Source organism: Thalia democratica, chromosome 5 (genome assembly GCF_965202585.1).
Source record: "Thalia democratica chromosome 5, ktThaDemo2.hap1.1, whole genome shotgun sequence".
Lineage (NCBI taxonomy): Eukaryota > Metazoa > Chordata > Thaliacea > Salpida > Salpidae > Thalia > Thalia democratica.
The window spans coordinates 32,956,000-32,982,673 of NC_139169.1; the positions used below are offsets into that span (position 1 = coordinate 32,956,000).

At 25.2% G+C, this 26,674-nt stretch overlaps 2 protein-coding genes across 4 annotated transcripts; one reads left to right on the plus strand and one right to left on the minus strand.

Annotated features, from left to right (window-relative positions):
* The first annotated feature begins 2,685 nt into the window (after positions 1-2,685).
* LOC145836114 (protein disulfide-isomerase A6-like) lies at positions 2,686-14,401 on the plus strand. 2 transcript variants are annotated; one of them, XM_082943922.1, is made up of 11 exons: positions 2,686-2,759; positions 3,270-3,375; positions 4,847-4,928; positions 5,618-5,744; positions 8,681-8,769; positions 10,153-10,304; positions 10,614-10,728; positions 11,648-11,879; positions 12,199-12,344; positions 12,778-12,969; positions 14,123-14,401. In XM_082943922.1, the coding sequence occupies exons 1-11, from the start codon at positions 2,738-2,740 to the stop codon at positions 14,189-14,191; spliced, it is 1,332 nt and encodes a 443-aa protein (XP_082800048.1). In that variant the 5' UTR covers positions 2,686-2,737; the 3' UTR covers positions 14,192-14,401. The 2 variants fall into 2 exon arrangements, with proteins under 2 accessions (XP_082800048.1, XP_082800047.1); XM_082943921.1 differs by lacking the exon at positions 5,618-5,744 and adding an exon at positions 7,644-7,770.
* Positions 14,402-15,191: 790 nt separating this feature from the next.
* On the minus strand, positions 15,192-17,628 carry LOC145835883 (lactadherin-like). 2 transcript variants are annotated; one of them, XM_082943633.1, is made up of 4 exons: positions 17,347-17,628; positions 16,742-16,909; positions 16,266-16,435; positions 15,192-15,765 (listed from the first exon to the last, which is right to left on the minus strand). In XM_082943633.1, exons 1-4 carry the CDS (start codon positions 17,618-17,620, stop codon positions 15,628-15,630), a joined length of 750 nt encoding a protein of 249 aa, XP_082799759.1. In that variant the 5' UTR covers positions 17,621-17,628; the 3' UTR covers positions 15,192-15,627. The 2 variants fall into 2 exon arrangements, with proteins under 2 accessions (XP_082799759.1, XP_082799758.1); XM_082943632.1 differs by having other exon boundaries at positions 16,739-16,909.
* Between the last annotated feature and the right edge of the window lie 9,046 nt (positions 17,629-26,674).

Consider the following 26,674-nt stretch of genomic DNA (forward strand, 5'->3'; position numbering starts at 1 on the left):
TAGATATTAACCTATAAATTAAAAGCCAATTAATAAACATTAATTTACATAACCTTTAATAAAGAAAATTTACCCCCGAAAAAAGGAAATTCACTTTCAGGGGTAAATTTAACCCAGGTTAAGAATTTTTTTCAGTTGCTTATACTTTCAAAATCTAACATAGCTTATACGTTGTTCTTTAGACGGATAACATTTTTAACGAGTTTTATATTTTTTTAGCAACAATACTGTATATGAATTTGTTTAATTTTAAGACGTCAAGAAAATTTACTTTACAGCGATAGTTGTAACTTATTAGTAATGGATACATTTACTTTTTATAAAAATTTTTTAGTCATCTAAAAATAGTTTTAAATGCATAGCCTTATGCTAATATAGTAACTAAGTAACTTAAATAAAATTAAACTTTCCATTTTTAAACAACCTGTTCTTACATTTTACGAAAAAAACAGTTTTAACTCATACTTTAATTTTTAGCCTATATTGCAATTTAAAAAATTGATGCTTCAAACGAATGCTTTAAATTCTTCTCAGTAGAATTTTGTTAGTAGTAAAAAATTCCAGCATTTCTAATAACTACGATAAAATATATCGATATTTTGATATTCTAAATCAAATAACTAAACAAGCTGGCAAAAAAATAGTGAAAATACAATTAACAATGTTTGAAAATTGTTTTTATACATTTAATACTTAATATTAAAATAAAATACAATGTAAAAATAGCTTTTAGTAAGCTTAGAGTAATCGTAATCAAGATTTTATATCCTTAGATAGTTTTTTTAAATATTAACTTAAACTTATTAATGAAAAATTATATACTGCAGTTTTAGCGAAGAAGGCTTTTATTTTAAGCATTTTCTCGTTATTTAATATTTTGTATTGGGTTTTTTTGTTAATTTTAAGTTAGGTAGAGGTAGCCGTATAGTACTTTTATTTTTTTATTCATAAACATTTAAATTCATTATTCTTAAAAGTTTTAATTTTTGTCAATTAATTGGTGTTTATGTTCAATATATTAAATAATAATTAACAAAATTTAGATAAACTTTATTTAGAAATTATTAACTGTTTGAGACATAAAAACTTTTTCTAAAATTTTCAAAATGTTTTTGTATCATAAAGTTTATTGTCAATAAAAAGTGTACAAAAGTTAGCATAACTCTTAGACCAATTTTTTTACCACTAGTTAAGTTTTAACATAAAATATTTAAGCTGAAAAGAAAGTAATATTAATTTTTATTTTTTACAATGCTAAACAAATTTTTTTTTTTGTTTTTTTCGATTTATATAACTACTCTTATTAATCATAAAAAATATGTAGTTGTAATATTATAGATTGAATTTTTAACATTTACATACATTTTCTAGTATTTTCGAAGCCATTGTATCTGTAGTAACACGTGTAACTAAAATGTCTTTTTATTTCATTGTTTAGTTTAAGCTGACCAATCAGAATTAGACACAAATATTCATAAAGATTTACAACACACACTAGAGGCTAAATTTGAACATAAATACACGTATGCTGCAATCATAGCAAAATGTAGTAATATTTGTTCTTGTGTATAAAATTTACTTCCAGTAAACTTTAAGATAGTAGAATAAATAGATTTATTGTAATAATTTTTTCTAGGTAATAAATTGTAAAACTGTTGTATGATACTGAATGTAAATTTTTGAAGGAAATTGTTTGTATATAATTTATTTAACTAAGAAAAAGTTTAAGTTAGTTAAAGCTTTTCATAAAATCCTGAAATTTGATATTTGTTTTTAATAACTACTATAATCTTTAAGACCATAGATAATCATAAGTCTTACTTTTGACAACAAAAAATCTTCTTGTTAGCAGAAGTTGAGTTATTTTAGATTAGACATTAGTGAATAAAAATTTATTAATATATAGGAAATCAATATTTTTAAAGGCGAAATATTTCAAATTTAAAAATGTGCCCTCACATTTTTATTTTTTGAGAAAATTTCAAAATCAACTTGGAAAAATATCGATATAGATAAAACATTTTTTTTTGACAATAATTATTAGGTTTTTATAAGCAATTGGACACATTTTTATTACTTTTACTAAGTAAAAAACATCAATTTTATTCCCCCTGTAATACTAAACAATCTAGTTTCTTTATTGCACAGATATTAAACAAGTTATTGTAGTATTTTAATTACAGAAAAAGTAATGCCTGGTTGATGTAAGTGAAGTTACAAGAAATATGTAAACATGCATACAACTACGAGTTAAGAACAATTTTATTATCAAAATTCCTGTTTGAACCTTAAGGTAGCAGGAATTGTATTTGATATTTCTTTCAACAATTTTTGTAGGTACTTGTTAAAAATATTATAAAACTATGAATCTGGTCAGGTTAAAGGTACAATTTTTTTATAAAGAATTACTTTTTACAGTTTCAGACTGCTTCAGTTCAGTGTTTGTACATTGAAGGGACTCGGAGTTTAAATAGAAAAAGTTAAAAGTTGTTACTTTGTTGCAAGGGGTATAATTTGAGATTGATGTTTTTTACTGTTAAAAGTAGTAAGTGGAAATTATGTTAAGAAAATAAATAAAATATTTTTTTGTTTAAACTACATATATTTAGTAAATATTTCTTCAGATATTTATTATATATAAAATGTATTTAAATGATATATAATCTATTTAAGTTTAAACGTTGAATATTTTTTCAGAATCAAAATTTTAAATAAAGTAAGGTTTTAAAGGGAAATAATGAACTGCCTATTATTGTTAGGTAAGTTACTTGAATGTGTTCTACTTCGGTTTTATGTTTTACTTAGTATTACTATTAAATGGCAACTAACATACAAAACTTAGTTTAGAGCTTATAGTTGAAAAAATATTATTGAATAAAAATGATATGTTTTTAGTTCCAAAGATTAATATAAAAGTTTTCTTAGTGTAAGATTTTAAATACAATTTATGTAGTATAAAAGTTGTTAAATTTTGTATATTATAAAAAATTTAATCTAACAAAGTTGTTAGTGGCTACTTTAGATAAGTAGCAATACTCTATTATGATTAGAAGTTGCTTTTTAAAAATTCATATGTATTGGAATTTCAAATATAACTAAAAAAAATTACTTTAAAAATTATTTACTGATTATATACTTTTTTGTCTGAAAGAACTAAAATTATAAACGAATTTTTTTTAAACAACTTGAAATTTTTATTTTATATTTTGAATTGTATAATAATTTAAGCTGTTAAATATGTAAATTTCAAAAAAATAAATTCTTGTTAGGTCTGTTAGTTGGCACAGCCAGTTTAGTGTCAGCTGGCTACTCATCAGACGATGCAGTGGTGGAACTTACATCTATGAACCAAGTTATCAACAGTGATGAATTATGGTTTGTTTTAATTTTCAGTTTTTTCACATAGCAAAAGTTTTTTAATTGTATTAACAATGTGTTCTAATTTTGAATTTATTTCAGTTTTATTAATTAACAATTAAAAACAATTATCTTCTGTAAAGACCATAGGGTGTGTCTATAATTTTGTACAAAAAATATCATTGACTCTTAAATGAAAACTTAAATAAGCTAGTTTTTAAGGTTCTAATTAACTTTTGAGATATTGTGATTTTTGAAAAAAAGTTTCAGATACAAACAAATGATCAGCAAATTTTTCAGGTTTAATTTTTTTGGTAACTTAAAAAATCACTTTAAATCTATCATCTCTTTCATTCTTTAGACTAGAGTCCTTAAACTCTCCGAAAAATTTGCTATTATAGCTTAAAAGACTTTCAATGTTGCAAATTTAAACATTATAAGATAAAACTTTATAGTAAAAAAAAAATTTAATTTTTGAATGAAGTTTTTATATTTATTAATTAAAAAAGTTCCTTAATTCAATCAGTTTTTATAATAGTAGTAGACTTTCTGTGAAAATTTGAAGGAGTTTGATTAAAAAATGAAGGAGGAGGTAGATTTTAGTTAAATAGTCTTTTTTTGCATTTTGGTTTGCATTCTATTAGGTACTTATTGAGCTCATGGACCTTGAAGTCTTATTTCTTAAAAGCTACTTTTAATATTTTTAAGCAATTAAATATTTCTGATAGCTCAGATAAAACTTTTCAAAATAAGATCAACTTCTTAATATCAAGGTGGACCCCCCTATGGCCTTAACTGATAAATTAAAGCTTTAACAGTATGAACTACAATAAGTCAGTCTGTATAGAATATAAGATGGATGGTGCTAACTTGAGTGTTGTTATTTTGTACATGATTAAATTTTGAGCCAAAACATTTATAGCTGATTTGGGCTGAAAGTTGCCCTGTTATTATAATAAAGTATGAAATTCTAATTATCTTTTTATGTATGCTCATTTTTGTTAAAATTTTACAATACAGACCTACAGAATACAAACTTTTCATCATCAGTTTTCTCACAAACAAAAAATGTAACTAAACTTTTTTAACCTTAAATTTGAGAACTAAAACTTCCAGGAAATGTTTCTTGAAATTTTTAGATAAAAAAAAACAAGCAGATTAAAACATAAAAAAAGTTTTGTGACTAAAAATAAAAGTCCATTTTTTGTTCATTTATAAATTTGACAAAACTTATTGGTAGTTACCTCAAAAGCAACATTTAAGGTATTATTTGAAAAACTTATTTTATTTATTATTTAAAATATACTTTTTGTACTTAACATAAAAATGTATAATTTTACCTATACAGAAATTAAAATATCAATGAATAAGTATAAAAATAAATGTTTTGTTATTTTGCCATTTAGTTACTAACCATTATGTTTTATGTAGTATTAATTATGTAATAAGTAATTTTACAAGTGTGTTAGTAATATTTATCATTTTTTAGGTTAGTTGAATTTTATGCGCCTTGGTGTGGCCATTGTCAAAGGTTGGAACCAGAATGGAAAAAAGCTGCAAAAAATCTTAAGGTTTGTTTACTTTTTTAAAGATGTTTTAGAGAGCAATATGAAATATATGATGTTTAGTCATTTTAACTTTTATTTATATGCATAAGTGTCTAAATTTATTATGTATTCATTTTATTCATTAAGTCATTCAAATAACTGTTGCGCTTTTATTCGATTTATTCTTAAATTTGCAGCTAAATTTAAAGTTTTTGTAAAGTTAATTAATTTTATTTAAAATAAAAATAAAATAACAAGAAGCGTACATCAACTGATCTAAAAATTAAATATTTTTTATAATCTAAGTTTTTACTAAAAACTCCACTTTTTCTAAATAGTATTATTGAAGACTATCATTCGTTTTGATATTTGCTTAAATTTTACTAATAAATACCAAAATAACTTTTTAAATTGAATTAGTTTTCACTATTTTTTATCATTTGAAAAAACTTTAATAATTCCTTATGTTATAAAGAATTCACATAATTTATATACTACATAATTTTTTTCATAATGCATAATTTTCAAATAACATTTGCAAAGACATATGTCCACTAAGTTTTATTTTTAACCTATTCATAAAGAAACCCAACTTTTTTTAATTTTCTAAAACTTAGCTTTGAAAATAAGAAAACAAAGTATATTTTTACAATAGAATGTGTTATCAATTTGTATTTTTGATTATGTTTTAAAGATTTTATTCTATATTAAAGGGTGTAACTAAAATAGCCTATATCAATTTTGACAAGAAAAAAAAGTTGGCTAAAAAGTACAAAGTAAAAAAGCCTGGAATAATTTTGACTTTTCAAAACAATAAGAAAAAACCTAAGCGTTATAAAGGTAAACTTTTGCTGTGAAGTAGACAGTTATAGGTTTTTCATTTTCCATTGGTGTTTGTATTTTGGTTTCTCTGTTTTGTTTGTCCGTTAGCTAAAACTGTTTGAAGTAGTTCGTTTGTAGGAGTGTTTTATATATTTATTGTGCTTTGTTATTCAAGTATTTGAAAAATGTTTTTTAAGTAGAAGGGTTAGTACTTTATTGTATTTCCTATTTTTTCCAAAAGATTTATATACTTAATAATTTTTTTAAATATGTCCATTTGTTATGTTATACTAGGGTTAAATCAATTAGTCTTATTTTCAAAATTTTAAAGCTATATCAGCAAAAAAAAAAAGTAGATTTCAAGAAAGTCATCTAGAAATTTTCATACTATTATATCATAATTTGATTTTATATAGTATACAAGTCTTGATGAGCTTATATTTCACATTTTTTCAACTTATTTAGTAACTGTATGAAAAGTAACTTTTAAAATAAATTAAGTTGAAATAGTTAAAATAGTGTTGTTTCAATATTTAAATCATAGTTTGTTTGTACAAAATTTATACTAATCTGTAATAACAACATTTTACCAAAAAAAGTGCAATGTTTACTAAATATCATGACTTTTAATTAAAGGCTTAGGGGGGGGGGTATACTATAATATTTATATTTATAAGCAAATAATGCCCAAACAGGATGATAAATTTATTAAACAAGCAAAGGTTAAGGGCATAGGGGGGTATTCTCCTTTTTTGCAATTTAGTCTTATCTCATATAGTTTTAACTAAGCTACAAGATGCTTTTTACAGAACTTAAAACTTCATAATAATTTTTGACATATGGTAGGTCAAAGTCGGAGGCAACAATAGGTCCCTATGGGAGGCGAAAATTAAAACAAAAAAAAGAATTTTTCACTAAAAATTTATCTTCTATTTTTTTTTAGATAACTACCTCAAACTTTAAGGAAATGTTCCTTGCATTATTTAGAAAATTGTGGTGGAAAGAATAGAAAAAAAAAAATTGTCATAAAATTTTTATTTTTAACTTTTGTTCCGCAGAAATTTCTAAATATTGCAAGGAAAATTTCCTGAAAGTTTAAGGTAGTTATCTCAAAAACGTAAGAGGAGATAAATTATTAGTACTTTCTAGATATTTGCTGTTTAAGTTTCTGCTTCCCATAAGGAACCTATTGTGTTCTCAGACTTTGACCGTCTATATCTTAAAATTAATTTTGGGTTTAAATTCTGTAAAAGTAATTTGTTGCTTAGTTTAAACTCAATAGAATAAGAACAAATTGTGAAAAAAGTGTTTAACTCTCCTATGCCCTTAACCTTGGCTTGTATAACAAATATATCTTTCAGTTTAATCATTACTTGCTTATAAATATAGTTTAAGCTTCATTTAACTGTAATCATTATACTTTTTGAATTATTTAGTTTTACATATACTCTGTAACATTAATTATTAACAAAACATAATTATAGTTGCTATTTAAAAAAAGCTAACATACTTTAAAAAAGTTAGTTTCATCATAGTCGTTTTTATATTACTTAAAACAAACAGCAAATTCAAAAAAATAAGAGCAAACATATCAATTATGTGAAACATTTATATCATCTTCAATACTGAAAAGTTCAAAACATATGCTAATGTTTAACACAAATTGACGACTAGCAAACAATCACATAGCAATTATACATAGTCATAAGAATAATTTTACTTCAACCTTACAACAATTAGTAAAGTGACATAGTGACAAAACATCATCACATTTTTAAATGAACATCTTACTCTAGATATAAGTATTATTCTTGATAAAATTCTATTTCAATAACACAGATAACAATTATGACTGTTGTAAAGTTTCATCATAGTTGTATTAATTTTATGTATTGTAACAAAATAGCAATGTAACAGGGAATAGCAAACGTAGCAGCAGTTGATATGGACGCCCATGGCCACGTGGGTCAGCCATACGGCGTCAGAGGTTTCCCCACCATCAAGGTTTTCGGTTACGATAAATCAAAACCCGCCGATTATCAAGGTGAGTTACAATCGGAAGCATAGTTATATTGATGTAAATTGTGTATTGAAATATCGAAAAATTATGTTTAAAATAAGTTTTTAATAATTAAAGTATTTTTTGTAGTGTAGAATTATTTTAGTTGCTTTGAAAACTAGTAGCTAATTAAATGAATTTGCAGAAGCTTTTTTTGATTTAAGTGTGCTTATGAATAAGTTGAATTTCTAATAATTATATATGCCAAATATAATACTATGCCTGATTTATATTTTTGATATAGTTTTACTTCAAACGAACTAGTTCTGATAATATAAATAAATTTTAAACTCACACAAAACAAGAAAGAACTAAACATTTTATGTTTTTTTTTTTGAAAACTGACAATAAAGATTTGAATATTGATTTTTGTTATTGTAAATTATTAAACCTACTAACTTTAAACAATTTAAAATACTGATAAGTCCAAAAGTTTTTCGACTTTCAACTTAAATCAATCTGTTTTGTCATATGTTAAAAATTTGAGTTTTTTTTAATAAAAACAATTTTTTTTTTAAATTTATACTAAGCATGATATCATTAAAATTTTATCACATTAAAACTTTTTTTCAAGTTTATTTTATGTAATAAAATAAAAGTTTCTCATAAAGTTTTTTCATAGTATAGTAAAAAGTTAACGAACTTTGCATATAGCAAAAAGTTAACATAAACTTTGCATATAGTACAAATTTAATATAAACTTTGCATATACCATGCTCTATTATTATTCTAATAAAAATAAATTTTACACTCAATAAACTTAACTATAAAATTAATCAGATTAAAAATTAAAATACACATTTAGTTTTATCAAACGTTTTAAGCACTCTTATTATCTCAAGCACTCTCATTATACATATGAATGCAAACGTTTCAAGTACATATATTATCTCAGGAGCCAGGTCAGCAGATGCAATCACACAGCACGCCATGCAAGCTCTTCAACAAATGGTCCAAGATCGCGCTAATGGTGGCTCAAGCAAGGTATTTTGTTTCATACATTTACAACTTAACTAGCTTTGTAGCATTAAAGCTTCCGTAGTATACTTTTTGTGACCTATTTACATAGTAATAAAACTAAAAGTTTAATACATAGTTCTTAAGTTTTATGTATTAATTTGTACTGGTTTATCATATCTATTGTATTATTAGTAATAAATATTTAATTTTATTTGTTGTTGTCTAAATTTATTCAGTTCTTTTAAATATGAAAACATAATCTAAATTTTTAAAGTTGTAATTGAAAAATATATAAAATGTGTTACATGGTAGCTCAACCAAAGTAAAATTAACCTGTTCAATATTCCTATGAATAGACGTGCATTTGATATTCTGTATTAGCCAAATGCTGCATTAAACAATATATATAGTACCAACAAAAGGTTAAAGTCGTGTGAACAATTTTTTTCCAAAATTATTTTTTACATTTAAGGGTTGTTTACATCTAACTTGAATAGAAATACTGGTGAAAAAATATAAACTGAACAGTACAGTAACACTTTTTATTTTGTATATCAGTCAGTTTTCCTTTTATGTTAAGGTTTATTATTCATTTTGAGAACAAATCTATGTTTAATTAAAAAAAGAACAGTTAAAACAAGTCATTCTGTTCATTATTGTTGCACACTCTGAATAAAAACTTGCAAATAAATGTAAATTTTTTAACTATATGATTAACCATTGCTATAAAAACGCTTGAGTGTTTATATCAAACAAATTATAAAAAATTAATATTTTTAAAGGTTAATATAAAATATTCTTTTATAAAAAAAGTATTATAAAACAGTTTTAAAAATGTTTTTTTTAATATATGTATATATGCTTGCCAAACTTTTCTTCTTAGTTTGTTTAGAAATTAGTGTAAGTATTTGTCTGTTATTATTAACAGTAAAATATTCATACAAATACAGCGTGGGTGCAAAAAATTTTAAATTCTAATAATTGTAAGTTATCTCTTTTAAATTATGCTACTTTTTTATCATCTTAACTTTTAGAAGATGGACTTTGGTACATTTTAAGTTATTTAATATTAGACTAACATTTTTAACATTGCCCTGATGAATATAAATTTTAAAGAGTTTGAATTGTCATATAGTCTATATAGTAGTTGTTTAGCTATGTTCTTAAATCAATGCTAAGTGTCCTTGTTTTTAAACTCAATGATATTATGACGTCACATAAATCCTATCATGACCTTGACGAACATTTTTGTTTTTAAACTCAAGTTTAAGTTGGTTTTTGAAGTATGACCCCTTTAAAAATTAGAATTTAAGGAGCTTGAATTGTCGCATAACCACTATAAAAAACTGTATTAAAAACTTAAAACGATAAGTGTTATTGTTTTTAAACTCAATTACAACGTCACAGAGATCATCAGGAGGATCATCAAGTGGTGGATCATCAGGAAGCTCAGACGATGTGGTCACACTTACTGATGACAACTTCGAACAGCTCGTACTGAAGGGTGATGACACGTGGCTTGTTGAATTCTATGCTCCGTGGTGCGGACACTGCAAAAAGTTTGTTCATATTCAAGTACTTGATTAAGTTTTTAAGGGATTTAAGGGAAAAGCTGAAAGCAATTAAATTTGATTTTTGGTATTTATTTTTTGATATAGGCAAGTTTTGAAAAAAGTATTTGTTTTTTTACTAAACTAAAACTTAATTTTCTATTTCCACAGCTTGAGACTGATTACTCATCCGTAACTAATTATTTATGTTCTGTTTTTGAAAAGTTTTCAAGATTATATTTGATGCAAAGATCTAAAATTTCTAAAAATATCAATTTGTTCAAACACTTTATGTAAAGATCAATATTATTTCAACAGCTTGGCACCAGAATGGGCCCGTGCAGCCACCGAAGTAAAAGAAAAATCCGAAGGACAAGTTAAATTGGGTGCTTTGGATGCAACTCAACACCAGAGAATGGCCTCCAAATACGGAGTTTGTTATTATGTACTTTAGAAAAAAATTAAAATGTATAACATAGGAAAAACTTAACTCAAGGTATTTTCACAATGTGTAAAAATGTTTTTGTAAAAAATAATTAACGGTTTTACTTTTGCAGTTTGTTTTTGAATAAACTCTGTTTCAATACAACTTATGATTAAAATACTTGCAAAGAGTATTTTAAGTTATGCAGCAACAACAAACAAATATTTACTTTTAATTTGCATTTAGTTTGTTTATGCAAACTTATGTTGCAACTTTGTACGGTAAAACATTGACTAACCAGCTAAAATATTATAGATACTAAAACTTGTTTTTTAAATATGTAAGGTGACTTTTATTTTCCATACAAATTATAGTTAATATAAATGGTGGACCATTTTGAAATGAAACTAGATAAATAATTACTCACTATAATTTAAATATAACAAATCTAAACTTTCAAGTAAAATAAAGACGATTTGTTTTAGAAACAATTATTAAGTTTTAGTAGTTCTTTAACAGAGGTATCAGAATGATATTATGCCACTTGTAAAAAAAAAATTGTCGCTAGATCAATAACTAAACTGTACTAATGATGTTGTTTACAAAACACTCGAATGAAATTAATTAAAGTAATTAAGTTGCTGGTTGCTTTTTTTGCAATACAATTATTTAAATGTAAGACAAAAAAATCTATACCCCGTTTAACCATTGTAATAATTTTTTTAAATCTCAAATTTTAAAAATATTTAAATTCTAAGGTCCGGGGATATCCAGCAATCAATGTATTTACTTGAAATTAAACTTAGATCTCCTAGAAAAAGTTACAAATTTTTTTGACCAAAATAAGTTATAAAAGCATTTGTAATTGATAACTTCTTTATGTTCTCAGGTAACGTTACAAAAATATTAAAATTGTTTATCATCTCAGGTAAGGGGATACCCCACAATCAAGGTGTTCAGGAGAGGATTCAAGGACGAGGCACCGATTGATTACCAGGGAGGCAGGGACGCTTCATCCATCGCATCCACCGCGCTCGGTTACTACGAGGAGCACATCGAGCCTCCCACCGTTGATGAGTTGGTCAATCAGGAGGTGTTGGATGAAAAGTGCTCCAAGGGAATCTGCATCATCGCCTTCCTGCCTGATATCTATGAAGGAGGTTAGAATCGTATGAATCGATTGAATTTTGTAGTAGTATTTTACACCTCAACTAATAAATAAGTTTATGGTTTGATATTATTTAATTTTCAAACATAGTTTTTATGAAGATTTTAAAAGTTATTTTGTATGATTTTGTGCAATACTGTTTAAACGAGCATTTACAGTAAAGGCGAACTAAATTACTTATTCTAGTAAAAATAAATATAGTGCTTATTTGTTTTTTAAGTTAACGAACTGTTTAAAAACTCTTGTGAGTTTATAAAAAATTTTGGCAAAAATTAATATTTTTTCTAAAATGTTACGAACCGTATATACAGGAAAAGCAAAGAGGAACGAGTTTATTGAGATGCTGACCGCATTGGGTGACAAATACAAGAAGCAAAAGTGGGGATGGACCTGGAGTGCGGCCATGAGGCAGGAAAAATTGGAAAAAACACTGAATGTGGGCGGTTCCGGATACCCCGTACGTTTTATTTGTAAAATTGGTTGTGAATGTTCATATTGTTTGTTGTATGTTGCGTTTGACATTTTGAATTAGTTATGTTTATTAATTAAAATAAGTTCACAATAAGTTTACAAATTAAGTTCATCATAAAAGAATTAACTTGATGTCAATCTTAATGTACTTTTTCCACGACAAGCAGGAATAGTGATGTATCAAAATATATTAAAACAAAATATATGAAAAATATATAAACTACTTAAATAAGAATTCGCGCCTACGATATAAAAAAAATAAAAAAATGATGTTTTTATAAAAAAAAAAAAAAGAACATGTAAAAATTTAAGTGTTCCCTATTCATACCTCTTAGTAGAAATTAACTTTATCGATAACGAAAAGTATTGAAATAACAATTGAAAAAAACAATTCAATAAAAACAACTTTCTCATAACAGATGCTAGCAGCGATGAACCTGCGCAAGGAAGTGTTCGCGCTGCACATGGGTTCGTTCAGCGCGGAGGGAATCAAACCTTTCCTGTCGGTGCTCACTTACGGCAAGTCATCCAGGAACACCTTCCCTCTTCAGAAGGGGACTTCACCCGAAGTGAAAACCGTTGACAAGTGGGACGGTGAAGACGGTGCTCCTGTTAGTTTTTGATTTTGTATATATTTGATATATTTTGGTTGTTTAGGTAATAAAGTTTGGTGTTGAGTTTTTATGTTAGTAAGCTATTTAAATTTTTTCAACAAGATAGTTATTTAATTGTTGTGTAAGTTATTTGTTATGTTTTGTTTAAAACTAAGGTTTCTTCTGTGTTTTCTTGTTGTTAATATAAATGGTGTTTTACTTATAAATTTGTTAAATATTCATTTACTTGTGAATTTTAATTTAAAACTGAATTAATCATATGATAAAAGTGGCTGTACTTTGCTGCTTTTAATTATAGTTAAAATCTATGTTTAACAACTAGTTTATAAATGTTGGATGAAAAGTAAATATTCTGTTAACTGAAACTTTTTGGTTAAAAAGCAAAAAAAAAAGTTAATAGTTAAATAAAGTTTTATTTATTTAATTATAAATAGTTGAAAAATGGTATTTTTATTTAAGATATGGTTTTGTTATAAAATTAAACCTTATGCGGTAATCGGAATCACACTTCAGATGTTTCATAGAATGATTTGCTTTATAATTATTATTATTAACAATATTATAACAAGTATAACTGATAGCATCATGTCTTATATATAAGTTGTAGTAATATTTGTAGTTGTAATATGTTGTTATGGTTAAGTTTTTATTTAACTAGTTTGAAGTTTTACAAAGTTGTTTTAAAGTCGCTAGGATAATGTTTTAAAATATTATTTACATTAACTTTTTATCATAAAAGACTAAATTACATAAATTTTATCATATAACTTCATTACCTGGAAATTAATTTTACAACAAAGAACTATAACGTTAAATATATGCTTACATTATTAGTGAAAGCTCATTTATATTAAATTGAATATTTGCTAGAAAATGCAAAGATAAATTAACTGATTAAAAATATTATGCATAATAAGTTAAAATACAAAATATATTTTTGTAAGTGATAGTTTTTAAAAAAATATATTAGTTTAAAGTTTTTTTTTCCATATCTATATGTACAAAGTTCATCAAAGTGTTACTTTGATAATATTTTTCACAATTTTATCTCTTATAAAATTGATGTATTTAAGCAAAATTTACTCAAAACCTCAAGTTTATAGTAATAACTCAAAGTATAAACAAATTAAATATGTGATTATTTGGTCAGATTGAAGAGGAAGAGTTCGATTTAAGCGATTTCAGTTGGGATGATGAACCGGCAAAAGACGAATTATAATTGTGACGTCATATGACATCATCAGAAGCTTTGAAAGTGTACTACATTTTAACTTATATCTGTGCAGTTTTTAATACAATTTTTAAATTATTTTTCACTTTCGTTAGGTATTACTTTTTCTCTTTTATTTTGTTCTTTTGTATTGAGAAATGACATTTGTTAAATAATTGTTGATTTTTTTATTGAAAATAAGTAAAAGAAATATTGATACGTTTTTTTTTGGTTTCCAAATATTGATTTTAAGTATTAAGTTCGCTTAATAAAAACTTAGATATGCCAAAATAATTAGAAACAAAAATCTTAAGAGTTATAAAAAGTGTTTTTTCTACGATTTAAACATCTAAGTATATTAAACTTTGTTTACTTACAAAAAAAAGCTACTTATACAAAACAGGGTGGCTATTTAACCTTATATTTTTAATTCTTAAGAAGATCTTGGATATTAAGTACAAAACTCTTAATTAAACCAAATATTTTTCATTTTAAAACAAAGTCTTGATGAACAAGAATTATCTATTGTACGAAACAGTAAATATTTTTTTTATAAAAAATTTAAAGTAGCATTGCAGTAGTTTGATACTATCAAATGCATTTCATAAACTTTATGTTTTACTAAAAAAATTAAAGAAACATCTACAAGATAGTAGTCACCCCGATAAAAGTATTATCTGGAATCAAAAAACTAGAATTTCATTATCAATTTCAAAATACCCAATGCTTCTGAATGCAGTTGCTATAATTTGAAATCTCTCCGTGTATGATAGGTACTATTTAGCTCTATTCTTTTTGTTTTGTAACAAATAATAAGTAGTTTGGTTTTGAAAAGTAAATTTTTTTAATAAGAGGCAAATAAAATTGTTATTTTACGCATACTTTTTTATATAATTAATAAAAAAATATCGTAACAAACATTTACTTATGTTTATAATCGAAATAAAGCCATCTAAAAAACTTAAATACACATAATATCTTGACTGATAAAAAAACTTGAAGCTTTTTCTTGTTTATTCATATGTTTATTGCAAAGCTACAAAAATATACATAGAAAAAAAAATTTTTCTATTCAGGAAACACTAAAAAAATGAAGTCTTTATTTAATAACTGTAATGCCTTTGATTAAGCGAAAAACTTATTATTAAAGCAATTTATCTGAAAAAACAAATTGTTGACGACTTCGTAAATGAAATGTTTATATTAATTGCATTGAAAACAACCATTTATATAAATATAGTAGTGGACATAGTTAAGCAGTGAGTTTGCATTTTTGTCCAAGTATGAGAACTTTCACACAAATTTGAGCCTGTAAGTGAATAGGAGTATCGGCTAAAAAGAAAACAATAGTATGAGTAAAACACTTAAAAAAAATTCTACTTTAACAAATTCTAATGCTATCAATTTTAACTTATGGAAATGTCAGAAAAAAGTTGTAGCCACATTCAGCACTCGAGGAAGTCAAATCTGACTGCTATGTGGTTGTGATACGAAATCGCATTTAAGCGAAAAATTTGAGCTGTGATGGGTTGAGAAAAATCATTAATTACTAGAGTGTTGGCGTCTGTATTACCCGGAAACATCTGTGCGAATTAAATTAAGATAATTGAATGTCTTTTGTTTTACATTGTAATATAACTAAAAAAAATATAGCAATTTTAAGCAGATTATAAACAAGCAAAAAAATGTTTAAACTTTTATACAAAACCCATATACAGTTATTTTAGATGTTCAACAAGGCATTTAAACGATCCAGTCAAACTAACTAAATAAAATTAGGTTATTAATTAAAACTGAACGCATTAATCACTTTATAAAGGACTAGAACTGTACCACTTGACTTGAGTTTTTGTAAACAACTTCTTTTTTTTTAGTTCAAAAATTAAGGTACTTTTGTGTCAATTAGTATTATTCTAACCTTTAAACAAACATAATAAAAGTAACAGTCTTAATTTATAATTCAAAATTAGTATAGCAAAAATCTTAGATAAAAATACGTATTTAGATTTATAAGACAAGCTTAAAAAGTTGTGAACTCGGCACCCATACTTTAACAGTTTCTATAACACAGAAAGAAACTCACTTTAGGTTCACCGCTCTCATCAGATACATATTCAAAATTGTCAGATTCCAGCCTTTTGTAAAGAATGTTGAATGATTTTACGTAGCTGTTGGTCGTGCCCCTTCCTTGTGTGACTACAGCTGTTATTGTTCTGTTTGACTCAAAATCAACTTGTATCCATCTATCTTTTTCTGTAAAAAACAATTCGGCATCAACAGCTTATCATAGAGGCAACATAAATCTAAAAGCCTAAAACTACCAAAGGAAAAATAAGACAACTGCTTTTAGTAAACTTTATAAAATTTTTTTTTAAAGTTTTTGTAATCAAAAGAACTAGTAAGTGAATTTTTATAGTTAAACAAAAGGAAGTGTCTTAGCTTACAAACAAGAAATTAGGCTATGGTCTTGCAAGTTTTAACCAAGAAAAATGTTTGTGCTACTCAATATATTATTCTACCAAAAAATTCTACTTATTTCCCCTATCTTAAACTTACGACCAGAGTTGTGCTTCGCTATCCCGGCAATCCAAGATCCTCCGTGCGATTCGCTGAACAATCTCGCGTATTTCGGCAGATGGAAATTTTGGTCATCAAAGGAAGACACGGCTTGTATTTGGTCGTCTCGCACCATGTTTGCACTCTGAACGCCCGAACCGCACACGTAAGCTGCGAGCAATTAACTAATTAGTGAGCATGGTACTTTTATGCCTACTATCGGTCAAATGAATAACAGAGTATAATGTCAAGATTTATTTAAACAACTGTTTTAAACTCATAATAAATGTTTATTAACTAGTAAACTTGTTAATAAAATGCAAAAGTTTTTTTCGAAATATCGATAAAGCGTTAAAAGTGTATATACGTTATATTTGTTATTTATTTCATTCATACTACAAGAATCATACCAAGAACACGAAATATTCAATTTTTATTGTAACAAAGTTAAAAATTTTCAGGTGTTAAAAAAAGTTCAACCACGTGTTTATTAGATTAAACTGAAAAGTTTTTAACAAAATATGAAGATTTTTATTTTAGAACTATTGAAATAATTAGAAAAATAACATGACTGAAAATCTAAAAATATTGATAACAAATACTCTTACTTCTTAACATTTTATTGCGATGTATTCTGCTGACGAACCACGAAATATTTCTCTTCAACTCTGAATACTCCTCCTTCAAATTTTCTCCTAAGTCACATGCCACTCCGGGTTCACCCTTCGGACCCTGCTTGCCCCGAATCAGGTTTCCATGACGACCAGAACGTCCGATTTCGCCGCATGTCACCTGGCAACTTTCAAATCCGTATTTAAACGAGTTTTGTGACGTCACAAGGGACGTGAAGAGGAAAAATGAAAACAAAACTGCTTTGTTCATTTTGTTACAAGTCTAAGTATTTTATTCTGTTGCACTACGATTAAAAACTTAAAAATTGTGAGGTATTTGAACATTTTTACTGACAGTACTGAATTAAAAATACATAAAATTTATTTAAAAAAAATAAAAGCCAAAGATTTAAAAATAATTACTGTTCAGTCTTAAATTTGTAAAACTGTCATGTTTATCAAAATGACAAAAGCTTAATCTTAATTTTAACAGGGTGTAAAAGTATTTACACCTCAGGGAAAATAATGTTTAAAATCTAAATTATTATCATTTAGTTTATAAAACTGGCTTTTCTTAAAAAAATACTCTATAAAAAGTTTTAAAACAAAAATACTTTAACACTACAGTTTCGTCAAACTAAAGTTGTACTCATTTTCCGTATCTATTAAAATTTTTTACTTCATTTAAAGAAGTAATAGTTTTGTAATTTTAATAATACTTTGTCACTGCTAAAAACAAAACACATGAAAAAGCTACCAGTTTGCTTTTATAAAGTTTTTCATTGAGTAAAAAAGGATGTTTTAATTATTTGCATTTTTAAAAGGTGCTCGACAATCCCAACTGTTAAAACAAAACCAGCTGAAAGGAAATTAAAATTTAAAAAAATTAATTAGTAGGAAGTTATTTTTTGGTGGCTATAAAAAAACTGTTCAATTGATCCATAAAAAGATATTAAATGTTTTTTTTTTGTGAATTCATTTTCTATCCAAGTATGTATATTTACAATAAATAAGTTATTCATAAAAACACGTATACATATATTAAAATAAGTTTAGCTGTATAAAAATCTAAAGTTTTTTAGTATATTTTGTAAGTTAAAACTCTAATTTATGTTTTTTAGTTTTTTTGATAGAAAGTAAATAAATTGTGTGCTTCTTTTTGCAACTGTTTATCATTGAAAAAAAGGTCATAAACGATTGTATGCTCCGTATTGACAACGTTGTGTTTTAAAGATTAACTAAAACTGAAAATTAAACACAAAAACACTAAAACAGTAAAAAGATACTATTAAGAATGTTTTTTAAAATATGTGTGCTAAAATACTAATACATTTTGGTACCAACTCGACAAAAAGCTATTTTACATATTTGTGATTTATGAAATTAAACCTATGATAAACTGACGTCTTGCAAAAGTATCTTTGTGTAAAAAAGAGCCTTCGTGAAAAATGGGCGCCGAGCAAAAGTTTTTTTGTCCATTTTTGACACTTACCCATATTTGGTACATACACAAACAAATATATTAAATCTTTTTTGTAATTGGTCCAATGCTTTTACGTTACAAAATTTATTGCTCTGAATAGTCTTTATGAAAAAATATTCGAATAAAGCTGATTTTGAGACTTTTAGGCGTATTAAAAACCACATGTAAAGCTTAAAAAAAGTTTTATATCTGTTTGGAATTACTTGTTAAAAAATATTATGCTTTAGCTAGTTTGTTTGAAAAACACTTTAGTTTTTGCACCAACATGTATCGCACTCATGCTAAAATTACGCTATCGTTTTTATTGTTAATTTTTTAATTTTTTAAATTTTCCTGTGTAATTTTGTTAGTAACTAAAACAAAATGCTTTAGAAGTTGGAAGAAAAAACTTAAAATTTATTCCTCGCATTTTATAAACAAGATTTATAAAAACAAAAAAGAAAACTTAAACTATAGTGTTTTTTTCTCGAATTAATTGTCAAGTATTAAACAAGTTATTTGGCTATTAAATTAACTTTATTCGATGAAAAAAACTTAAGCTTAATTGATCAATATTTAACTAGTTTATTTGTCCTTTAAAAACCACTAAAAGTAGATCAAAAGCTTTTTTTGTGGTTTACTTCAGTTGTCTTGAATGTATAAAACAAAACTATTTATTTAAAAAAATTTAAGTCAGTGATTATTCTAACATATTTTTTAGTTTAAACTAATGGTAAATAAAAGCAATTTTGAATATTTTCAGTTTATATTCACATTTCTAAAGTACTTAACCGTGTTTAGGAAATTGATTATTTCGTAATATAATAATTGGTTGAACTTACTTTAAAAACTTTTGAAAAAAACTTGAAACCTTTCGCAAAAAAAAAATATTTATAACAATTAAGTTTTAATAATCAAGTTCAGATTTTTGAAAAACTTTAGAACTTCCTTAATTATAAAAAACTTTAAAAAATATACTTGATTATCAGAAGTTGTATTAAAATTAACAACATAATTTAACTAATACTGCTAATTTTCTAAAAGTTTTATCTCTAAGCTGATTATTCTAAATTCTTTCAACATTTCTTTTAAAATAAAGTAAAATAAGTTCAGTAAGTTTATAGTAGTTTGCCTTTTTAAACTACGATTTACACTTGACTTAAAATACTAAAAAATTACGTTCTTAAAAAAAATATTAATCATATGTAAACAATTTCGTAAACAAACACAGCAAGTATAATCCCATTGCCGAGATTAAAATAACCATTGACAAGTTGCAAACATTAATTATTTTAATTTGTTTTGTTGTTATAATTTAATAACTGAAGTAATTTTAATAAGATTATTTTTCACGCTAAAATGCTTTAATAGATTATAGATACATTTTTAGCTTAATAAGTTAAATCTTTATGAAGGTTTTAATATTAACTTTGCTCCGAATTGTATCAATATTATAACTTGTCTTAAGGTGATAAATAAGTTATTTAATTAATTTAAGTAATTTAGCTAAAACTTTAAATTGGTATTTTTTACGAACATATGAAATTAATTCTTTATTTTCAAACTAAAATCAATGTTTATTTAATTAAACAATTAACTAGAATTTAGTTAATCTCAAGTATACTTAAATTTGAACGACTTTAAATAGAAGATGAAACATTTGCTTTGCGTTTTTAATTAAAATTTTTGCTTAACTAAAAAAATTTTAAATGCACTTCGTAATTGAAAATTTTTAATCATAAATAGGTTTTCGCTTGAAGCTAAATTAACTTTAATTAGATGTCGACTAGAACTTTTTTCTAAATAATTTATATTGTACAAATTACTCATACGTTTTTGAAATATTTAAGATTAAGTCAATTTATAGTAGAAATCAATAAAAGATACAATAGTATCAAAAATAAAGTTAAAAAAAAAACAAAAACTTTTTCAAACATATCAAATATTCACACAAAGATATACTATATACATAGCGCTAAATGGTAAACAAAAGTATAAACCAGAGCTTATGTTATATGATAATACTATTTGGCTGTTCATCGAAACGATAAACTTATACAGTTTTAAAATATTATATGTTGTAGAATAAAAAACGTCAAGTTATAATCTAAAAAACCTTAAGTTTTTGCTACAGCTAGGTCATATACTAGTGTTTAAATTTAAAACTAATGTGTGTTCGCTCTATCCTTAGCGTAATAAAATTAAAGTGTGAGTTATAAAAAAGAACAATGCTGTAACTAAAAATGATTTAATTTTCAAATTTTGTCGAATGTCAAAATATTTTCGTGCTAAGTTTTATCGCTTTAAGCCAAAACTAACCTTTGTGAACCCAAAACTTTCAAACACTCTGAAGTGTTTGTTTACAAAAAAGCAGGTTAAATTCCTTACGGGATGTATGCTGCCACAACAGCAACAAAATCTGATTTGTTATATTTTTTAGAAGCAAAAAAAAACCAGAAAACCTGTTGGTCTACTTAATGCAGCCTAAGCCAGTTAGACATGTAGGAAAACAACTTTAGTATAAAACAGAAAGTGAAATCGTTTTAGCAACCAGAAAAATGAAGCTTGCCTACATAACCATTCTACTTATCGTTTGCTCAATGCTTGCAGGTGCTGACGAGGTGGCAGTTGATTGCAAAGAATGTGAAAATTGCGCTTATAAAGTTGGAGAAAAATGCGGACGTGATTGCAACCTCGGTTAGTTTTGGTTTAGTATTAAACACCATGGCACGTAGTTTGTTGGATATTCAAAACATTATTATCTTAAACTGTGTCCAAAGATACGTTTATTTTAGAACGTAATCAAACTTGTTTTTTTAGTTAAAAACTAAGTGCTTTAAATATTTTTAAACTTTAAATATATTAAAGACGGCTAGTGTGTTATTACTAATTAAAATTACGTCCCGGGTTTTTAATAAAAATGTCAGTATTTGTATAAACATAGAATAAATAAACACAACGTTTTACTGAAACAATTGGATCATTAACTTTCTAAAGTCAAATAATACTATACCAGTTTATAAAAAAACAAAACATAAATTGATACGTACAGATTTTAGATACAATTTTGTACACATTCCTTTTTCATTTATTTATTCAGTTTTACTCTAAGTAATATACGGTTGAAAGCTTACTACCTAAATTAAGATATTAACGAATAATGTTAAAATTTGCTAATAAACAGAATAACAATCTGGTATATACTGGAGCAAAATAAATTACTCGAGAAAACCTCTTCATTTTAACCTTTGTTTTTTTGAAAAATAATACATATATATAGTTTTTTTTCACAAGTTAGAAACAAAAGCAACTATAACTAAATATTACCTTTCCGATTTTCAGTACTAAGTTTAGTATGAAAATAAAAAATAAATGCAAATCTAAATACATTGTACAAATAGTCACAAAAAACTTTTTATGTTATTTTATAGAAAATATGGGAAATGTTAATGATAAAATTTAAGTTTTTGTGAAATAAACTAAAACTTTGTTTTAATCGCCTCCAAAATTACTTTGAAGTCAGTTTTTTTTTTTGTGCTTTAAGCTTAAACATAACTTGGAAGCTTAGTATTGTTTCATATGATTATGGTTGACGTACCTGCAGGTGAACTTAGTTGAGTATAAAACTCAGATTGAAATGTAACTTGTAAACATTGTTTAATTCCCGTTATAACGGATATTTGCAGCACGTTTTTATTAAAACTCACTAGTTTTTTATTTTTAGTTTGGTCGCTTGAATAGTTCTCTCTGAAACTGTCATTTATAAATCACTAGTGTTCGTGTAAAGTTTCTCAAAAGTTTATTTCTTCGGTTGCCTTTATCAATTCTTATTTTAGTAAATTCAGAAATTTACTGACAGTGTTTGTTTTTACCAAGTGTAGTGTTTTTTGGTAGTCTAAATTGCGAGAATTTTAAAAATTGTGTGAATGCAGTCGGTGTCTACTTAACTTCACTGTTGAGTTAGCTAATCTTTATAAGTAATATAAATTTGACATATAAAAGAAAAAGACAAGAACTATTTTTACAGAAAAAAAGAATTTATTAAAAAGATACTAATCTCAATTACACACAACAAACAAAACATAAAGCTACAATTTAAAACGTGCACCTGGACACGATGTCAAAAGGTATCCGTGGTGTGCAACTCGATAACCGTAAGGTTTCTTCGTCCACCAGGTCCTAGGACCAAATGTTTTGAGCGTTTTTTTATTGCTCAACAGTTTATAATGATATAGTGTATGATTAATTTTTTGGAATATCCAAGTTGTTTTCATTTTCACTAGTTATAGTACATAGTAATTTAAGTACGTTTAACCGTAAAGTTTCATTCTTAATAAACTTTTTATTTACTTTAGTACTTGATATAGTCGGTGAAACATTGTAAGCGATTTTTAAACATAGTTGTTTCTGTTCTACATTTATTATTAAATATGTGTTTTCATGTTAAATACATAATAAATATATGTATGTACGAACAAGAGTTGTTAAAAAAAATAGTTTAATTATTTAAAAATATTATATTTAAACTATTGTTTAAGCAAGCAGATAATTATATTTTAAATACAAACTATACTAAATAATATACTGTTTTAAAATAATTAGTTTAAAGTAATTCGCATCATAAACAAAATCATAATTTAAAATTTCAAAAAGATTTAAAACAGTAACTCTTCAAGTTTAACATAAATTCAAATCATATAACAAAATCATAGAACAGTTTTTATTAAGTCTTTCATTAAGTTTTAGTAAGATTTTGTAAATTTTTATGAATATCCGAATAACTTTCACCAGTTCTAACAAAATAAATAGCCAAATTAAAATTAGTATCGAGAATCGTAAGAGCCGAAGTGACAAAACATGCAGTTTGTACCTTGTTGATTTATAATAGTAAATGCTTATAAGTGCTTCAAAAACAGACTGTCAAATAAATCAAACCAAACGATGTTTTCAAAGTTAATTTAAGTCGTCAAATCAAATGTTTCATATCAACTTATTTTAAAATAAACTTTTGAAACTTAGATCGGATCGTTAAGATTTATTAATAAATTATTACGTCAAACCACTTGAATTTTTCTATGTAATACTAACTTAGCACCAAAATAAATGCTCATTCTGAGGAAGGTTTGGTGTATAAGCTTGTTTCTATATATCTGTAGACAATTTTATGTCTAAATACCCTAACGTCGAAAAATCACGTATTCTAACTTTTTAATTAGTCTGATAAAATATAATTTATAGCTTTATATAAAAATTTACACTGAATTTATTTTTGTCATAAAGCACATTTTAATTACTTAACATCAAGTTCTAACTACTAAAAATTACAGCAGAAAAAATATCAAATGCAGGTCAAAATAAAATTGCAAACTAATTGATTAGAAAACTTTAACAAAATCTAAATCGATTATAACCATTTACCCATAATAAATTGTTTATTTTTTGTAACAGAAGGGAATTTTAGCGAAATGCCTGAAGAGTGTCAGAGTTGCTTTTTCGATCACAAAGTAGTGGAAACGTGTTGGTATTGCAAAAACATGTTCACACACTGCAAGCACGATTAATATAAACAGGCAGATAACTGGTTTAAACTCACTTTTACCTTTTTCATTTTTGTGGTTTTACATGTTTTTCTATTTAGAAATAAAATAAAATTTGAGCTTGTAAAAATGGTTTTAGAAACCGTTTTGTGTTTTACTCTTTTGCGAATATAAAATATTTATCTATATAGTATTTTTTTGTACTCACGAAGTTTTATCAAAAACAAAAGTCAGTATAAGTATATGTATATGTATGTTGTTTTACGTACAATAATAATTGATAGCATAAACAACTTTATAACTGGTTATATATGAAACTTTAAAGTTTTATTTAGAATTATTTTTCATTGTGCTTTTATTAAAACTTAGTTTTGTTCAAAAATTATTTATTACCAAGTACACTAAATTATATTTATAAATCTAGGTTTTCTATAAAATACTAATAAAAAATAATGACTAGATAATCTCTTTTTTAGCTTAAACGCTTTTTCTTAAAATAACACTTGCTAATATTATGTGTGATTTAAAATAAACTTTAACTCATTTATCTAACTATGTGTTTTTTTATAAGAAAAACATTTTTAATCCAGTATATAACTACTGTTAGTTGACCGTTTTTATGATAACTAAAGCTTTTTTATGTGACTATTATGACGTCATATGACGTCGACCCTTGATTACAGTACTTGTTTAAACTAAATAAACTGGTTTTACTTCTTAGTACAGTGCATCATCGCTAATCTGGCCAAGTTGGGCAAGCTTTTTTGTACTTATGGCTGTACTAGCCTTTGGCCGATAAGTAATTGTATCTTTATTCTTTAAACAATTCAACTCTTTGTTATTATTCAACGCATATGTTAAAACGCATTTTATTTTTTATTTATTTAGTGTACTTCTTTCTTTTTTAACGAGTAAATAAGCACTAGTAAACTGAGGACAAAATAAAGAGAAAGTTTCAAAGCGTTTGGTAAAAAGCTCTATTAAAGAAATTTTTTTAACAGCAAAATACGTCGTTAGCTGTACGTTTCTCAACCTTACTTTGAACCAATGAGTACTTAACCTATTATGAGATTTTAAGTGCGACTTATTTGACAACATAATTTCTCTTCAGCCAAGTAGTTTGGTTTTGATAATCATGTTTTAAAAACATTAAAACTGTTGTTTCCGTAAAAGTTAATAATTGTTTTTTTAAAGTTTTAAACCGTTTAAAGACTAAAAAACAGTTCTAGTGAAACTGCTTTCTATATAGAGTTTTTCCTCAATTGTATTTTACTTATATTGAAATTTACTTGTAACTAAAACACAGTTTGTATTACTCACTGCAAACATAATCCTAGTACCCAGAAAAATATCATTAATATGTTGGAAAGTTAGTCAAATTTTAAAAGGCTGTTAACCTTTAATTAATAACTAGAGTACTTTCAACAAGATTATTTATTACGCATTAATGTATTATACCTACTTTATTATTTTAGACTACTATACATTCTTAACATGAAAAAAATCAGCAGTGAGTTTTACTGTATATTTTTAAATGTATGAAAAGTTATTAAAGTGTGTAAACTTTAATTAATAAATTAGATTACGTACTTCAGTTTAAAGTTTTAATAATTGTTATTTTCTAAATTATACTTAAATTTTGTTCGTCTTAAAATAAACATAAGGTTAAATAAGAATTATATTTCAAATTAAACGTATAGCTAAAGCTATATACATTGTAAAAAGAAACTAATTTTTTAGATAATTTTTTTTTGTTTAAATACTAAAAAGATATTATGAATATTTTCACTTAACTTATAATATAGATAAATCGTAGATAAATAAATTTAGTTTTTAACGTTAGTTAGATGTCTAGTAGAACTTACAATGGTACATGTTAAATATTCATGTTAAAATACAAACTCATATATTTTAAATAAAATCTTAAAACTAAATCTTTTTTTGTAGAAGTTAGTAAAACATAAATTTTTTAACAGTAAATAAAAAAAATAAAAAACAATTTTTAAGTATTATTGAATATTCATAAGTAGATTTTCTACAACACAATTTGTAATTGTTTGTGTTGACTACAAAATATGTTTTCTACCACACATTACTTAATTGTTTGTGTTGATTATAAAAAAAGCTAAAATTAATGGGTAAAGAGCTGACTTAAATAATAACACAAGTGTGAATTAACTATCAATTAATTAACTAACTAATTAACTACTACATAAACAGTATTGTTTAATACAGTTTTATTATTTAATTAATATTTGGTAAAATTTAGAATTTTTCCCACTGAAACTAAGGTAATAAACAGAGTTTTCAATTTGCAGTTGTATTA

What these genes read in the sequence shown, in the direction of transcription:
- LOC145836114 (XM_082943922.1), top strand. Translation starts at nt 2,738, where the DNA reads ATGAACTGCCTATTATTGTTAG. An exon ending in ATCAACAGTGATGAATTATG is followed by an intron (nt 3,376 to 4,846) that starts GTTTGTTTTAAT and finishes ATCATTTTTTAG; the next exon opens with GTTAGTTGAATTTTATGCGC. An exon ending in AAGCTGCAAAAAATCTTAAG is followed by an intron (nt 4,929 to 5,617) that starts GTTTGTTTACTT and finishes TCTATATTAAAG; the next exon opens with GGTGTAACTAAAATAGCCTA.
- LOC145835883 (XM_082943632.1), bottom strand. Translation starts at nt 17,620, where the DNA reads ATGAACAAAGCAGTTTTGTTTTCATTTTTCCTCTTCACGTCCCTTGTG. An exon ending in TCGCAATAAAATGTTAAGAA is followed by an intron (nt 16,910 to 17,346) that starts GTAAGAGTATTT and finishes AATTGCTCGCAG; the next exon opens with CTTACGTGTGCGGTTCGGGC. An exon ending in ATGAGAGCGGTGAACCTAAA is followed by an intron (nt 15,766 to 16,265) that starts GTGAGTTTCTTT and finishes TAATTCGCACAG; the next exon opens with ATGTTTCCGGGTAATACAGA.